General features: G+C 48.4%; 1 protein-coding gene across 4 annotated transcripts in view; it reads left to right on the top strand.

Moving 5' to 3' along the window:
* gab2 (GRB2-associated binding protein 2) overlaps positions 1–17,686 on the top strand; it is a 437,888-nt gene that overhangs the window by 309,424 nt on the left and 110,778 nt on the right. The window contains exon 2 of one of the 4 annotated variants that reach the window (XM_038818923.1): positions 1,185–1,374. The exons of the other annotated variants lie outside the window; for them this stretch is intronic. Coding sequence (XP_038674851.1) covers positions 1,185–1,374 — 190 coding nt within the window. The remainder of the gene's footprint in view (positions 1–1,184; positions 1,375–17,686) is intronic. 4 annotated transcript variants of the gene reach the window in all.

Raw genomic sequence — 17,686 nt, 5'->3', positions numbered from 1 at the left:
AAGAACTGTTTACAAAATTGTACATTATCATCCAGGCTTCATGCTCAGTAGGTGATGGAACCCACATTGACCATCCAAGTGATTACTGCCCATAACTGTTTGATTTTTGTTTAATTATGTTATGTTTCCAATCTGTGGAGAGCATTTCTCCACTTGTATCTGTTATTAATGATAAGCAGAAAGGCTTCATCAATAAACTAGGCCTTTATGCTAAGAGCAAATTAATTCCCTTTGTTGTGCAGCATCTGAAATGTGATGATATACGGTTCCACATGCAAACAAAATCTAGTTAACAAACATCCCTCTAGAGGGATAGACATAGAAACTGATGTTTATCTGCTCTCCACTTACTGTATTGTATCATTAATTATTCAGAGTGAAGAATAGATAAGTGGCCCTTCTAAAAACAGACAAGGGCTCACTATACCCCTTCTGACTGAATACCCTTTTGACAGGTTTTATTAGCTGAGCACCTATCTTACCTGCAATGTTTAATGAGTGGGTGGCATTAAATCAAAGGCCAACTCCTTTTATCGAACATCTGAGTCTGTGGTGCATTGAGTGCAGGTGAGGGTATGTTACCAGTTGATCAAAGTGCAATGAAGTCTTGTTTCCTAATCGCATTTCCTGAATCTATGTCACACAAAGGGCAAAAATCAACGGGAAGCATTATTGAATTACAGAAGGAGCTGAAAATATATTGGTGTCAGAGAGAGGGGATGAAGAGGCAAATCGGGGTGAAAAATAGGTTTGATATCCAAAGTTAAATTACTCCACGCTGATATAACCCTGTTAGGGGACATGAACATATTAAGAAGACATTTGACAGAACTCTACCACAACATTTCATGATTTTTAACAAAAACAAACATTATTGCATAGATGAAGAGAAATGAAATAAAGTAAATTCCACTAATTTAATGTCATAGCTTACAAAAGCTTATAATATAAACTCAGTTCTACTTTTTATTTGCACCACCACCACCCCCAATCCAAGAGTTCCCTTACTTTAGAAAATATTAATGGTTCATTGACTTTCCCTGGGACTAACCCAAAAGATATACCACAGCCCTCCAGAATTTACTTTAATTCTCCTTAGAATTCCAGCTGCTACTTGAATTACCAACTATTTTGGGATCATTCCATTAACCTATCGCTAATTGAATCATCCATTTTCCATATAGACCTCACAATTGTGGACGCTTCAGTTCCCTGGACTGGCTTTGGACATATTGTTGTGTTCTCTTTTCCTTTTCCGCATAATAATAAGAGGAGATTCCAGTACAGAACGATCGTTTATTAGCCAACGCATTGGAAGAGAACAACCCCGGAGAAGGATCTCCGGAGCTGACTCTGCCCAACGTGTGAAATCAGGTAACATTTATATCGTGCTGATCACATAGGCAAAAATATTGTTTATATTTTATCATGTTTGATTTAAACTTTACATTAAGCAAGTTGCATGTGTGCACCCAGGTAGAGTGAGTGTTCTCTACTTTATCAACATTGCATCTTTCTATGTATTCCTCCCCACAACATAGAAAAAAAGGATTGTTTTCTCAGTCTGCTTCCATAGCTTTATACAGCTTATTCCAAGCTAACTATTCAAGCAAAGTGCTTTTTGCCTCAAGGCTCTGTGAGGAGCACTATAGGTTTCTTCCTTTAGCTGCAAGCTAATCAGAATTTCCCAGCTGCTTTCCCTCCTGGAACACAAACTGAATTGAACTGAATGGATTATCTGACCAGAGCTCCATCCTGAATCATTATCTCCATAGCAATGTGGTATGCTTTTGTATGATCCAAACAGATATTTAAATCAATTTTACCGTCAACATACCTCTTTGATTCTCCAATCTATATGAATAATTTATATTGCTAATGGACATAACTGCCCTCTCTCCAAACTCCCTGGCTCAATTACAAACTTAGAAATTGATCATTAATTGTTCAGGTTTTGTAGCTATCGACTTTGACCTTGCACCAGAAACACAGGTTAACTGTTAATTGTAATAAACCCAGGCTAGTTTGTGTTGCATTTACATCAGAGTTGCTTATCAGTTTCTCAATGATATGACCCATTTATCTACGGGTAAAATTCTGAAATGTATAAACCATGAGCTAAATCTTCACAACAAAGTGCCCAACAATACAGTCAGGTTTTCTTCAGTATGTGGCCAAGTACTAATGTCCAGCCTAAATCAAAGGTCCATCCTGATAAATTAAGTTCACAAGAATTGATAAAAGATTAATACAATAGATCAAAGGTGGAACAGACTTTAGTATTTTCCTACTATTTTTCTAGATTGCTCCCTGAAAGAAGCAAAACCCAAAATGTTTTAAAGCATTACTTTAATGGGAATGTATCTCGGCAGCCACAAAACTCAAGTCTTTGACCATGCATTCAATTTAGCACCTTTCTCTTCCTCTTCCAAATATAGAGTGCTACCTCTTGGTAATAGCATCCGCAGACAAAGTTATACTTAACCAATTCTGAAAGAGCCTTTGGGTGGGATTCTCCGACCCCCCGCCGGGTCGGAGAATCGGCGGGGGGGGGGCGGCGTGAATCCCGCCCCGCCGCTCCGACGCCGGCTGCCGAATTCTCCGACGCCAGTTTTTTAGCGGGGGCGGGGATCACATCGCGCCGTTCAGGGGGGCCGTTGGCAGTGGCCTCCTGGCGTTCTCCAGGCCCCGATGGGCCGAGCGGCCGCCCATTTTCGGCCAGTCCCTCCGGCGTGAAATACACAAGGTCCATACCGGTGGGACCTGGCTGTGAAGGCGGCCTGCGGAGTCCTCAGGGGGGCGGGGCGGGGGGGGGGGGGGGGGGCCACGGTGGCCTGGCCTGCGATTGGGACCCACCGATCTGTGGGCGGGCCTGTGCCGTGGGGGCACTCTTTACCTCCGCGCCGGCCTCTGTTAAGCTTCACCATGGCCGGCGCGGAGAAGAAATCCCGTGCGCAGTGATCATGCCAGCAGTTCTGTGCATGCGCCAGCCACTCCAGCGCCAGCCTAGTTCAGAGAATACCACAATGTCCGGGCGGCCCGACGCCGGAGTGGTTCACGCCACTCTTTGGCGCCGGTACGGCCCGCCCGCCGGTTGGGGGAGAATCCCGGCCTTTGCCTTTGCAGTGCTACTTTGGAAATTACTATGATTCTGTTGTCTAGTAGGTTTGTTGAAAAGTCCAATGTGGAGGGCACCTCTGGCATCTGAAGATAACGTGGTCCAGAATGTTCTGACTTGGAACCAGGCTATTCAGCCCATTATGCTTGCACCAGTATTTTTCTCCACATGAGTTGCCTCACCTTAATCCATTCCACTGCTTACTCCCCTAAATTTACAAAGGCACACTGAAAATTTAATGACTGGGCAAAACTATAACACATGAATTCAGGAAGGAAAAGTGTGAAGTGAACCACTTTGGATTTGAGAAAGGCCAACTGGAATATTTGCTTAATGAACAGAGACTAGGAACTACAGAGGATGTTTACTTTATATCAGCTTGGACTTTGTGGTGGGAATGATGAACGTAATGGGGCTGCAGGCATCACATGTATTTATTTGCCCATCCCTTGTTGCCCTTAAGAGAGTGGTGAGGAGCTTCTTGAACTACAGCAATCCTTTGGTGAAGATTCTTCTACAGTGCTGTTAGGTATGGAACCCTATGATTGTGAGCCCACAACAACGAAGGAGTGGTGAAATATATTCAAATGGGGATGGTGTGTAACTTGAGGGTGACAAGGTTCCCATGCGCCTGCGGTTCTTCTCTTTCCCAGTGCAGAAGTTGGAAGTTGCTATGAAGGAATTCTTGGTGAGTTGCTACCGTAAAACCTACAACCTATAAAACCTATTTCAACCAGTGTGAAGGGCATGGATGTTTGAGGTGGTGAATGGGCTTCTGGTCATGTGGACTATTTTGTCCTGTGTTGTTGCAGCTGCATCCATCCAGGCAAATGGTAAATGACTACATCACACTCTTGACTTGTATTTTGTAGGTGATGGAGAGGATTTTATAAGTCAGGGCATAAGCCACTCACCACAAAATACCTAGGGTGAGATTATCTGTCCTCCCCACAGCGTGTTCCTTGGCGGTGGGAGGTGGTCCGCTGGTGGTGGGATCTTCTGGTCCCACCACTGTCAATGGAATTTCCCAGTGAATCCACCCCACACTGCTGGGAAACTCATAGTGGGGGTGCGCTGTCAGCGGGACCAGAGGATCCCACTGGCGTGAATAGATGGAAAATTGTGCCGTGAATTTCTAACCTATTATTGATCCACAGGATTTATATGGCTGGTCATACAATGGTGACAGCCAGACATTGATGCTTGGGGTCTTGGTAATGATAATGCCATTGAATTTCATGGAGAGATGGTTAGACTCTGACTTGTTGAAGAGGACCTCTGTCTGGCACTTATGTGACACAAATATTACTTGCCACTTATCAGCCAAAGCCTGACTGTTGTCCAGGTCATGGTGGATGAGAGACTGTTTCACAAAGGCAGTCACTCTCCCCTCCCTTCTTTGGAATTCATATTTCGATGACGGCTGTAATGAGGTCCAGAGCCAAGTGGTTGTGACAGAACCTGTAGTAATCCACGGGAGGCAGGAGTTCCGTCACCACACCAATATTTATTTACAATAACGATATTACAGGAGCAGCTACAAACAGTGCTGCTAGCAGTCCAGTCAACTTAAGACTCTCACAAAGCCTATACAGGTGATTATATGGGCCCCCTCAATGAGCTATCATTGAGGGAGCTCATACTCCAATTGGCCAACCAATAAAGCCAATTGGAGTTCATTACACCCCTCTCCCCCAAGGTCCGAGGAATTCCTGCCAGCTGGCATTCCTCTGAGCTTCTTCCTGCTCCTCATGTCTGGGTCTGTCACCTCTGTGTCGTCCGCCGGGTCGTTCTCCGAAGTGGGCGGGGTGTACCTTATAGGTGCCCGTCTTTTCCTTGACGACCTCCTTGGAAGTTGTTCTTCCTCCTCCTCGGGGAGAGGTGTCGCGGCGGACTCGTCGAGTGTGTCCATCTCCGACTCTGATGACTGGATGACGGGATCTGGAGAAATTGCTCGGGGCTGGGGTGTGGGTATCCCTTCCGTCTGGGCTATCCCAGCTTGAGGCGGTCCTGCTTCGCCTGCCTCCAGGTGTGGTTCCGCTGCCCTTATTTGGTCTAGGTGTTTCTTCAGCACCTTACCTCCTATTGAAACCTCATAGGATATGGGCCCTGTTTGGGACTCTACCGTGCCTTTGACCCACATTGGTCCATTCCCATAATTCTTGACCCAAACCGGTGCCCCCACCTGGAAATGTCTCTGCTGCCGACTATTATCATGCCCCCTGCGTTGGGCCTCCTGATGTTTCTCCACTTTCCCCGTTAAATTTGGGAAAAGGAGACTCAGCCTCATTCGCAGCCGCCTTCCCATTAAGAGTTCAGCTGGCGGTATGCCCGTTGTGGAATGCGGTGTGGTCCTGTAATCAAACAGCCAGCGGGAGAGCTTTATGTCTATTGACGCTGATGGCTGAGTCCCGCTTTAAGTGTCTGGACCGCTCTCTCTGCCAGGCCGTTCGTCGCTGGATGGTAAGGGGCCGTTTTGATGTGACGGACTCAGTTTTCCTTCAGGAATTTTCCAAATTCCCCACTTGTGAATGCCGTTCCGTTGTCCGACACCAATACCTCCGGAAGTCCATGTGTTGCAAACGAGGCCCTGAGCTTTTCAATTGTCGATGGTGTGCTTGCCGTGTTTACCCGGTGGACGTCCAACCATTTGGAGTGGGCGTCCACTATCACCAAAAACATTGAGCCCATGAAAGGGCCGACGTGGTCAATATGCAGGCGGGTCCACGGTCTGCCTGGCCATTCCCACGGGTGCAATGGCGCCGCTGGTGGCACTCTTTGCCCCTGTTTGCACTCCTGGCACCGACGTACCAAGGCTGCTATGTCTGTGTCCAAACCTGGCCACCAAACGTAGCTTCGAGCTAGCATCTTCATTTTAGACACCCCTGGGTGTCCGTGATGTAACTCAGTTAAGATTGCCTGACGGCCCTGAGCTGGGACGATTACCCGGGCTCCCCATAATAGGATACCGTCTTCTACGGTTATTTGGTCTCTTCTGCTCCAGTATGGGTGCATCTGGGGCTCCACTGGTCTTTCCAGTTCCCCTGTTAGCAGTAAATGCTTCATCTTGGCTAAAACTGGGTCTTTTTGCGTCCACAACCGAATATTTTGTGCCTCTTCTGGTAGGGTTATCAAAAATTTAGAGTCATTACTGTCTCCTCTACTTTTGGTATTTGCGGTGGAGTGTCCAGGAGGGGAAGTCTGCTCAAAGCATCTGCATTTGCTACTCGCGTTCCCGGTCTGTGGTCCAGAACGCATCTATATGCCGCCAGTAGCAACGCCCAGCGTTGGATTCTAGCTGATGCAATCGGGGGTATTGACGTCTTCTTTTAATAACCCTAATAACGGCTTATGGTCCAACACTATGGTGAATTTCCGCCCGTACAGATACTGGTGAAATTTTTTTACTGCGAATATCACCGCCAGTCCTTCCTTCTCGATTTGGGTGTACTTCCTCTCAGCCATCGCCAAGGTCCTCGAAGCATAGGCTATTGGCTGTTCTTCCCCATTCCTTCCCCTATGGGCTAAGACGGCTCCTATCCCATATGGGGATGCATCACAAGTGACCACCACCTCCTTCCTTGGGTCATAATGCTCTAGGACATTTTCGGATGACAGCTGTTCCTTAATGTCCCTAAATGCTCGGTTTTGGCGGGTGGACCATTTCCATTATTGTCGGCCACCCGTTTGGTAATCCTAATGGGCTCTGCTTTCTTCGTTGTAATATTATATAATTGTTCCCCTTCGGAGGAGGATGGGGCGTCTAGGTTGTGTACTTCCCTGCGTCCCCACCTGCTATTCCTCTATTGCCACCTCCTTCTAGGGTTTCTGTCTGGTGCCAGAAACGGTCCTTCTCTGTTGGGGGAGCCTCAGCCGGTACTTCCCTCTGTCTCCATTTAGTCCTGGCAGACCTGGGGGCAGTTCTGGGGTTTTCCTTTTTCCCTCTATTCCTCAGGTTTTTCCTGAGAGCGGCTATCTGGTAGCAGGACACGTTGTGGTAGTCCCTCTCACAGGTATCTACCTCCATTGGCGTGCCCTGTAGTTCCTGCGCCCCACTTGCTGCCTTTTCTAGGGACAGTGCGAGCTGTAACGCCTGCCTGCAGTCTAGCTCCATTTCCACCAACAGACGTTTCTGTATTGTGAGGTCGTTTATACCACACACTAACCGGTCCCGAAGCATTTCATTTAGCGTCGGGCCGAACTCACATTTTTCCGCCAGCCTTCTCAGGCGGGTCAAGAAATTCGTGACTGACTCCCTGTCTTCCCCCTACGCAAAATGAGGGGTGGTTTTGGGTCGTAGTGCTCTTTCACCAATTCCGTTACTTCTTGGAAAGTTTTCGTGTCCGGCGCATCGGGATAAGTCAGACTACGTATAATGGCGAAAGCGGAGGGTCCGCACGCCGACAGCAGGATAAGCCGTCGCCTTTCGTCCGTCAGTATATCATTTGCCCGGAAGAAGTAACACATTCTCTCCACATACTGGGACCAGTCCTCAATAGCCGGGTCGAATGCCTCTAACCTCCCAAAAAACGGCATTTTTTAAATGGCAAGGCTTACCCTCCGAGTGCGGCAGCTGGTCTCCGCAAAATTCGTAGTTTACCTCGTCGCCACTGTAGTAATCCACGGAAGGCAGGAGTTCCGTCACCACACCAATATTTACTTACAATAACGATATTACAGGAGCAGCTACAAACAGTGCTGCTAGCAGTCCAGTCAACTTAAGACTCTCACAAAGCCTACACAGGTGATTATATGGGCCCCCTCAATGAGCTATCATTGAGGGAGCTCATACTCCAATTGGTCAACCAATAAAGCCAATTGGAGTTCATTACAGAACCTAAAGTGTGCATCAGTGAGCGTGTTATTGTTAAATAACGGCCAGTTGATATCACGATTGACAATTCCTTCCATGTTTTCTTGATGATCAAGAATAGCCTGATTGGACAAAAAGTAACTGGGTTAAATTTGTGGATTGATTAAGGGGGAACGGGGTGGTATTCGGCTGAACTGGATTTGTCCTGTTTCAATGTGAACAGGACGCACTTGGGCAATTTTTGACAGTATCAGCTAAATGCCAGGGTTGTAGCTGTAATGAAATAACTTGGCAGCTAATTCTGAGGTACGCTAACCGGGCAAGGGATGGAGTTGGTGGCTAGAGAATGGAGCTTGTGGCAGGAGGCAATGGCACTCGCTAACAGCGGGAACATCTTTGTCCAGAGCATCCACTGGTGGTTTGTGATGCCAATCCACCTAACCTGCACATCTTTGGACTATGGGAAGAAACTGGAGCACCGGAGTAAATCTACGCAGACACAGGGGTGAACATGCAAACTCCACACAGTTAGTCACCCAAGGCCGGAATTGAACCCAGGTCCCTGGTGCTGTGAGACAGCAGTGCTAACCACTGTGCCGCCCAATATCGATAAATAATTAAATATTTATATCAACATGATCACAATGTTTGCAAATCATTAAACATAAGTAATTGTGAGACCATAAAAGTCTTCTGATTAAACCAGGCCAAAATTGTCATACATAAACAGTGGTTGGTCTATCAAGAACTCACAGAGACAGGGCTTGTCGGTGATGTTTCTCTGTCATTTGTGACTTCTGGCACTTTTAGAGAGACTGATCAGCTTGAGGCCATCTAAGATCCTTAATAGAGAACTGGAATTACCCTCAGGGCAGCACTCAGGTGAGATCTGTGAACTGAAAGTAAATTAGAATTTAGAATTGGTACTCGGGAGGAAGTGCAGATGATACTGACATCTTATGGATGCTCTGACAATATGAGGCTTGAAGTTGAAGCTAATTTTCTGCCTAAAGAATTTCAAAATCAAAGGTGTAACGCCCTGAAAATGGTAAGCTGATTGCATTTCCCAGTTTGCTACTTATGGTTCAGGATAATGTACTTTTATCAATTATTGTGTTGGTTCAAATGGACCGTCTTCATAATGTTCCCATATGAGATACACTGCACAAGAAAACTCCATGATGTGCAAATTAATTAATGAGAGATATTGCAAGAAGGGGTGTGTTGCTCAAATAACAAGTCCAAATACTCAAAAATAATTTGTACCTGCACTTTTTAGCAGCTGTAATTACATTACATTGATTAGCTTTGATTTGGAGATGCTGGTGTTGGACTGGGGTGAGCACAGTAAGAAGTCTTACAACACCAGATTAAAGTCTAACAGGTTTGTTTCGGATCACTAGCTTTCAGAGCACAGCTCCTTCCTCAGGTGATTGAAGAGGCGTGTTCCAGAAACATATATAGACAAAGTCAATGATGCAAGACAATACTTTGAATGCAAGTCTTTGCAGGTAATTAAGTCTTTACAGGTCCAGACGGAGCAACTGGAGAGAGGGATAATCACAGGTTAAAGAGGTGTGAATTGTCTCAAGCCAGGACAGTTGGGAGGATTCCGCAAGCCCAGGCCAGATGGTGGGAGGTGAATTCCATCTTTCTTCTAGATCATATGGACTCGTATCTATATCGTACCTTCCATAACATGAAACATCCCAAAATGCTTCACAGCCAACCTATAGCAAAATAACTTGTGGTGGGATGGGTTTGACATAGTGTAGGGACAAGAATGTTTTTGCAACTTGAATTTTTAATATCTGGAATATATCCTGGAGTAGGAACCACCACCGCGCACCATGTTGTGTAGTACACTCTAAAGCTCATCACCATGTCCTACCTGTACTTAATCTTACTGCCATGCAGTTTGACCACTGCTGTGTACCATGTCATGTAGAAGGGACCACCACTACACAGGGGTCACGTTTTTATAACAGAGACACCGATCACTCTGAAGGGATTGCGTAAACATATTGTGCGTTCAGTTGTTAAAATGAGAAAGTGTTATCATTTAACTCTTTGTGAACTGTGGTAGTCACCACCATTATATTATATTGTATATATCGTATATAAGGTGTATTATGGTAAGGCCCCTGTACTACAGGTACGGGGGTAGATCCCTGCCTGCTGGCTCTGCACAGTAGGCAGAATATAAATGTGTGTGCTCACCGAGCTGCAGCCATTTTGGCAACAGCTGCGGGAGGCTACACATCTCTGCGTAATAAAGCCTCGATTACACTCTACTCTCGTCTCATCGTAATTGATAGTGCATCAATTTATTACGCAGAGATTTTACAATGATGGATCTCCGTATCAAGCCTGATCGCCTGCAGCTGCACCCTCAAGCAGACAGCGCCAAGTCGGCATTCACACATTGGCTAGCTTGCTTTGAAGCCTACATTGGATCTACGACAGACCCACCCTCAGAGGCACAGAAGCCCCAGATCCTTTACACGCGGCTGAACTCCGATATCTTTCTCCTCATCCGGGACGCGCGTACCTACGCTGAGGCCATGGCACTACTGAAGGAAAACTACACTCAGCAGACCAACAAAATCTACGCCAGGCACCTCCTGTCCACGTGGCATCAACTCCCCAGTGAGTCTGTGGAAGATTGCTGGCGTGCCCTGCACGCCTGGCGAGGGACTGCAATTGCCAGGCCGTTTCAGCCATTGAACATTCTGAACTTCTACTTAGAGACGCGATCGTTACTGGCATAGGGTCAGCTTACATCCGCCAGGGCCTCTTAGAAGGGGCTACCCTCGACGTGGCGACCAAGAAGCTAGCGATCTCACTCACGATCGCCTCCTGCAATGTACAGGCATATGACCCCGACCGCCAGGCCCACCCCTCCTGGTCATCTTGGACCCTGCCAGCGAACACCACATCGTGGAACCCCCCAGCGGCCGTCCCAAGCCAACCCCAGGCGTGTGCCGCATGGCAGCCAACCAACCCCGAGGGACCCAAGTGCTACATCTGCGGACAGACAAAACACCCCCGGCAGCGCTGCCCGGCGTGGAGCGCACTCTGAAGGCCTGCGGGAAGAAAGGACATTTCGTTGCTGTGTGCCAGGCCCACTCGATTGCCGCTATTGTACCTGTACTCCCATGTGCGACCTGTGGGCGCCGCCATCTTCCCCGCCTCAGACCACGTGCAGCCCGTGGGCGCCGCGATCTTGCCTCCCTCAGGATACGTGCGGCCCATGGGCGCCGCCATCTTTAACGCCGCCCGCCACGTGCGCCCCGTGGGCGCCGCCATCTTCCCCGCCTCAGGACCCCTGCTCATCGGGCACCTCATCTGGCCGCTCATCACCTGGAACTGCCGCCGACCAGCCGCGTCTCGCCTCCATCATGATCGACCAGTCCCGACCACACTACCTCGCAACCGCATCGATGATAGTGAAGGTCGATGGGCACAAGACATCATGCCTTCTGGACTCCAGGAGCCCTGAGATCTTCATCCACCCCGATACGGTAAGGCGCTGCTCCCTCATGGTACACCCCATTAACCAGAAAACTCCCTGGCCTCCGGATCCCGCTCCGTGGCGATCCGGGGGTACTGCACCCTCACCATCCAGGGGGTAGAGTTCAGCGGCTTCCGGCTTTACGTCCTCCCCAATCTCTGCGCTGCCTTGCTACTCGGCCTGGACTTCCAGTGCAACCTCCAGAGCCTAACCCTGAAATTTGGCTGACCGTACCACCCCTTACTGTCTGCGGCCTCACGACCCTTAAGGTCAACCCGTCTTCCACTGTTTGCGCACCTCACCCCGGATTGCAAACCCGTCGCCACCAGGAGTAGACAGTGCAGTGCCCAGGACAGGACCTTCATCGGGTCTGAGGTCCAGCAGCTGCTACGGGAAGGTATTATCGAGATCAGCAACAGCCCCTGGAGAGCTCAAGTGGTAGTTGTAAAAACTGGGGAGAAAAACAGGATGGTCGTTGACTACAGTCAGACCATCAATCGGTTTGTGGTCAATCAGATTGCACAGTACCGGGTCTTCTCAATGGTGGACCTAAAATCTGCCTACCACCAGCTCCCCATTCGGAAGGCGGACCGCCTGTACACCGCTTTTGAAGCGGACGGCCGCCTTTACCACTTCCTTAGGGCTCCCTTCGGCGTCACTAACGGGGTCTCGGTCTTCCAACCGGAGATGGACCGAATGGTTGACCGGTACGGATTGCAGGCCACCTACCCGTACCTGGATAACGTCACCATCTGCGGCCACGACCAGCAGGACCACAACGTTAACCTTTCTAAATTCCTCCACACCGCCAAATTCCTCAACCTAACCTACAACAAGGAGAAGTACGTGTTCAGCACTAACAGATTAGCCATTCTCGGTTATGTGGTTCACAATGAGGTTCCTGTATCAGCCTCCCCGAACAGGCGCCGGAATGTGGCGACTAGGGGTTTTTCACAGTAACTTCATTTGAAGCCTACTTGTGGCAATACACAATTTCCATTTCATTCTAGGGCCCGACCCCAATCACTTGCGCCCCCTCATGGAACCATGGAACCCTTCCCTATTGCCCCAAGGCCCTCAAACGATGCCTGGGGTTCTTCTCGTACTACGCCCAGTGGGTCCCGAACTATGCGGACAAGGCCCGCCCACTCATTCACTCCACCGTTTTCCCACTGACGGCGAAGGCTCACCAGGCCTTCAACCGTATCAAGACCGACATCGCCAAGGCCGCGATGCATGGGATCGACGAGACGCTACCCTTCCAAGTCGGGAATGATGCATCAGACATCGCTCTGGCCGCCACCCTCAACCAGGCAGGCAGGCCCGTGGCATTCTTTTCACGCACCATCCACGCCTCTGAAATTTGGCACTCCTCCGTCGAGAAAGAGGCCCAAGCCATAGTAGAAGCTGTGCGGCATTACATGGCCGGCAGGAGATTCACTCTCCTCACTGACCAACGGTCCGTTGCCTTCATGTTGAACAACACACAGCGGGGCAAGATCAAAAATGATAAGATCTTGAGATGGAGGATCGAGCTCTCCACCTACAATTACGAGATTTTGTGTCATCCCGGTAAGCTCAACGAGCCTCCCGATGCTCTATCCCGAGGTATGAAAACCCTGCGGTAGTCTTGTCCAAGTGTACTGTTGCTGTTAAATGGTAAAGGCAAATCATGTTTGCACCTCCTGTCCCAGTGGTACCGATCAAAAGCCATTGGCCATGTCTGTAACTGAAAATCACTCAAGTTCTGGTGTTAGGGCATTAAAAATGGTGGAAGGGTCAGCCACAAAAGGGGCTTTCTTATCAATACACAGGTTCGCCTTCCTGGAGCCAATGGTCAGGCATCATGTACCATTTGCTTTTTTTACAGGCCAACCTGGGCTATTCGATGAGCTGTGTGTTTTAATCAATATACCCCTTTCCTCCAGTTGCTTTAGTATAGGCAGTGTTCCCTCAATGGAGGATGGGTTGATGGGATATTGTTTGGTGCATGGTGAGGCAATTCCAGTAAATTAAATGAACAAAATGAAATGAAAATCGCTTATTGTCACGAGTAGGCTTCAATGAAGTTACTGTGAAAAGCCCCTAGTCGCCACATTCCGGCGCCTGTCCGGGGAGGCTGGTATGCTTACCTTTGGCCCAAGTTGGATGTTTGTCAAGCTGATCCTTCCTGAAGGGTCTAATTGACCATGTTACTTTTGCATACTCGATAAAGCATGTTAACTCTGCTCCTGTATCAAAAAGACAGTCTACTTCTTTACCGCCCGGCCTCAGTAATATATCCCCTCTGCTGTCAATCAAGGCATGAAGAAAGGCAGGGACAGGGAGACTGAGGGTGGGCTTTCCTAATTTTTTGACAAGTCCATCAGTGCAGCCTGACGCTGCAGTGATAATTTCTTGAATGCATCCATTATACCAGACTCCTCTTCAGGCTTGTATGCAGATTTTCTGTATGGTAATGATGGAGAATCAGGGATGGGCGCAGAGATGAGTGGAGGCAGAGGCATACACATTTTTTTTATACGGCCCTTGGTTATACATCTCTGGGAGGTGACAGTGGACCGGACCTGTACGTCTCCCCGTACAAAAACACTGGGCAGGGCCCATAAGCTTCTCTATACGGCTCTCCGTACATGATGTCATATGCCTGACACCCCTGTGGTTTCGCCACAGAGCACGAACCTTAGCATCCACATCTCTGCCAATTCGGATACATCGATCTGTTAGTATTGCTTATATTGTTGATACTCAGCGCACTCAGGAAATACCAATTTTAATGCATTAGACAACTCTCTTCTCAACCCAGCAATAAAGGCAACTTTCAATGGCCCAAAAATACTTGTGTCCCAAGTCTCCTGCCCCTCCGGCAATTCCATTCCCTAATTATCTGTCGATACTTTCCTAAACCTTTCTTCATATTCTGGTACTTCCTCTGTCGTCTTCTGAATACAAGCGGTGATCTTGCCCAATCAGTTTTTGGCGGGTTTTTTAAAACAGCCATTGTTTAACTACAGTCCACCCCTCTTCTAGCTGTTGTCCGTCATCCCTTAGTGCATCTTTAACGTCTCTAGAAAGTTGTCCGCTTTCTCGTCTAGGAATTAATACCGACAAAACCTGGACGGCGTCCAACGGGTGGAGATTGTAAATATGCCGTAATCGCTCAAGCCCTTCCCATGTCCCTATCCCCCCCCCCCCCGCCCCTTGTTGGGGTTAGGTGATTCTTTCGACCATCTATTAACTTTTCCGGATCAACTGGACCAACCATTGGACATACTTGGCTTGGGTAATTCTTCTACCCCAGTCCGAAGAGACTGTTCATACTGACTCGGCCTTATACCATTTTGACTTTCAAGGGGCTAACCATGCATCTTTAGTTATTCGTGACTTTGTTTTTTTCTTTTGGGGTATTTCTTCCTCCTGAATAATCTCTTCACCAGAATCGCTACAGGTTTCTGAAGATTCTGACTTAGTTACCCACTCTGATTCTGTGGCCCCTTTTGGTGATTTCTTACTCGAATGTTTTGGTTTAATTATTTTTGCTTTGGAATTAAATGGGACTACTGCGGAAGGGCTTGCGGCTGCGGCTGGCTTCTTTCTCTTTGGGATGGTATGTTTTATAATTGGGATTGGCCAGTATTACCTCATAGACTGGCCATGGTGGAGGTAAGGGCATGACTTCTGGAGTCAAATCCATTGTTTTGAGGATGGGCCTTCGTTGTATGGGTGTTGAGGATCCACTGAAGAGATGTTCCGCTCAGGTCAGGAGTTTCTCCGGTAAGTTTTGGGCAGCACGGTAGCATGGTGGTTAGCATAAATGCTTCACAGCTCCAGCGTCCCAGGTTCGATTCCCGGCTGGGTCACTGTCTATGCAGAGTCTGCACGTCCTCCCTGTGTGTGCGTGGGTTTCCTCCGGGTGCTCCGGTTTCCTCCCACAGTCCAAAGATGTGCGGGTTAGGTGGATTGGCCATGCTAAATTGCCCGTAGTGTCCTAAAAAAAGTAAGGTTGGGGGGGGGGGTTGTTGGGTTACGGGTATAGGGTGGATACGTGGGTTTGAGTAGGGTGATCATGGTTCGGCACAACATCGAGGGCTGAAGGGCCTGTTCTGTGCTGTACTGTTCTATGTTCTATGTTCTAAGTGTTCCTTTCAGTTCCCTATTCTGAATCAAAAGTCCTGATACTTCCATTTTAAGCTTCACATTTTCTGACGCTAACTCGCTTTTTCCGAATCGTAGCTCATTTTTCTCTAAATTCAGCTCAAATACCTCATGTTTAAATTTCGCAACTTCTTCCTCTAAATCTGCCAGCTTTTCGAGTTTGGGCTTTTCTCTCTTTAGCTCTTCACAGATTTCCCGTAATTTCCCCTTCAGTTTTTTTATTTCACGATCATAGTTGGTACTTGCTATGGTCTTGTTTCTCCTTCGGAGCTGGCTCAACACAATCATGGACTGTCTGGTCTGGTTTTTAACTCTCATACGGGTAGCTTTTCCCCAAACTTCCCTTATTCATCAAGGAACCATTGTCCTTTGGAAGCATCATGCTTTAAAAATTACTGGTCAATCTCTGTGCCGGTCTTGGTCAAATCAAATTTGTCGTTCTATATAACTCTTTGCTATCTGAAACATTTCTTCTGCAGAAATTTCTGGTGGAACTTGGCCACCCCTAGAGGTCATAAGCAAATTCTCGGATGTCAATTCGACTCCGAAATAGTGGGCGGGATTCTCCGACCCCCTCCTGGCCAGAGAATCGCCGGGGGGGCAGAGTGAATCCCGCCCCGCCGCCCCGACGCCGGCTGCCTGATTCTCTGCCGCCGTTTTTCCGGCGGGGGCGGAAATCACACCGCGCCAGTCGGGGCCCGTAGGCAGGTGCCCCCCCCCCCCAGCGATTCTCTGGCCCATGATGGGCCGAGTGGCCGCCCCTTTTTTGACGGGTCCCGCCTTCGTAAAGTACACCAGGTCCGTACCGGCGGGTCCTGGCTCTGTGGGCGGCCTGCGGAGTCCTCGGGGGGGGGGGGGCACAGGGGGATCTGTGTCCGAAGGGGGGGTCCCCCACGGTGGCCTGGCCCGCGATCGTGGCCCACCGATCCGTGGGGGGCCTGTGCCGTGGGGGCACTCATTCCCTCTGCGCCGGCCGGTGTAACGGTCCGCCATGGCCAGCGCGGGGAAGAAGGCAGGGGGGCTGCTCATGCGCTGGGGTGGCACCAGCAAACGCTGGCGCTCCCGTGAATGCGGCAACTCGCGCCGGCCAGCGGAGGCCCTTCGCCGCTGGTTGGCGCGGCGCCAACCCTGCCGGCGCCGGCCTAGCCCCTGAAGGTGCGGAGGATTCCTCGGCGCCGGTACGGCCCACCCCGCCGGGTAGGGAAGAATCCCGCCCAGTATTTCTAACCCCGGGCCCCAAGTTGTGGACTATTCTTTTAGTCAAAAGGATCGCAATATAATGCCGTTTAATACATATATACCATCGGCAGACGCCTGGCTGTAACTGGGACTTGAGCCAATTTCAACCTGGACATGTTCATAAGGAGAGCGTAGGAAGTCACCTGACTCTAAATGAGTGCAGATGTGTGAGGGTCTCTTATCTCGGTTCTGCCAATCCACAACCCAATGCCTCGTTGTGGTGTTCGGTCTCTTCTTTGTTGCTTTCCTGACTGGTTCGGCAAATTGTAGGATCTCTTATTTTATCTTCTGATAAGAGTCGATAGTCCGGTTGATTGAGTTGTTGAAAATACGACTTTATTTCTAATTATTCAGTTGAATACACTTGCGCACAAACTAAATCAAAATGTAGATGCAAAATATCAAACATTGCATGAGTTGATCAAATACATGGCAAAGGAAATCATTAATCATAAAAGCATAAAGAAATTATTTAAAAAATAAACAAATAGGATGATTCAGGAAGGCAGGAACTCAGAAGGCCAACCTCGCCCATGAGGTCTTACATTAAGGGAATCCTTAGCCATGGTCAAATCACTCATGTACTCTCAGTGGTTTCTAATTCTCAGCTGAGACCTCTTTATTTGTTCAAAAGATGTCTGTTACTTAGAGGATGATTTATTAATCAAACATTGGCCATTACTTAAGATTGACTGGTATCCATCAGGGATAATTCAGTACACGTACGCCGCCTCATGAGAATAGGTTTCTCAAGCCACTGCTGGCCATAGACCTTGCTGTAACTAATTATTTGATGCATTCTTATTACTAAATACACTGAAATACAATAGTCTGTTCATTATATGAA

This window comes from Scyliorhinus canicula, chromosome 14, assembly GCF_902713615.1.
Source record: "Scyliorhinus canicula chromosome 14, sScyCan1.1, whole genome shotgun sequence".
NCBI lineage: Eukaryota > Metazoa > Chordata > Chondrichthyes > Carcharhiniformes > Scyliorhinidae > Scyliorhinus > Scyliorhinus canicula.
This window is presented reverse-complemented; position numbering and strand designations above follow the sequence as displayed.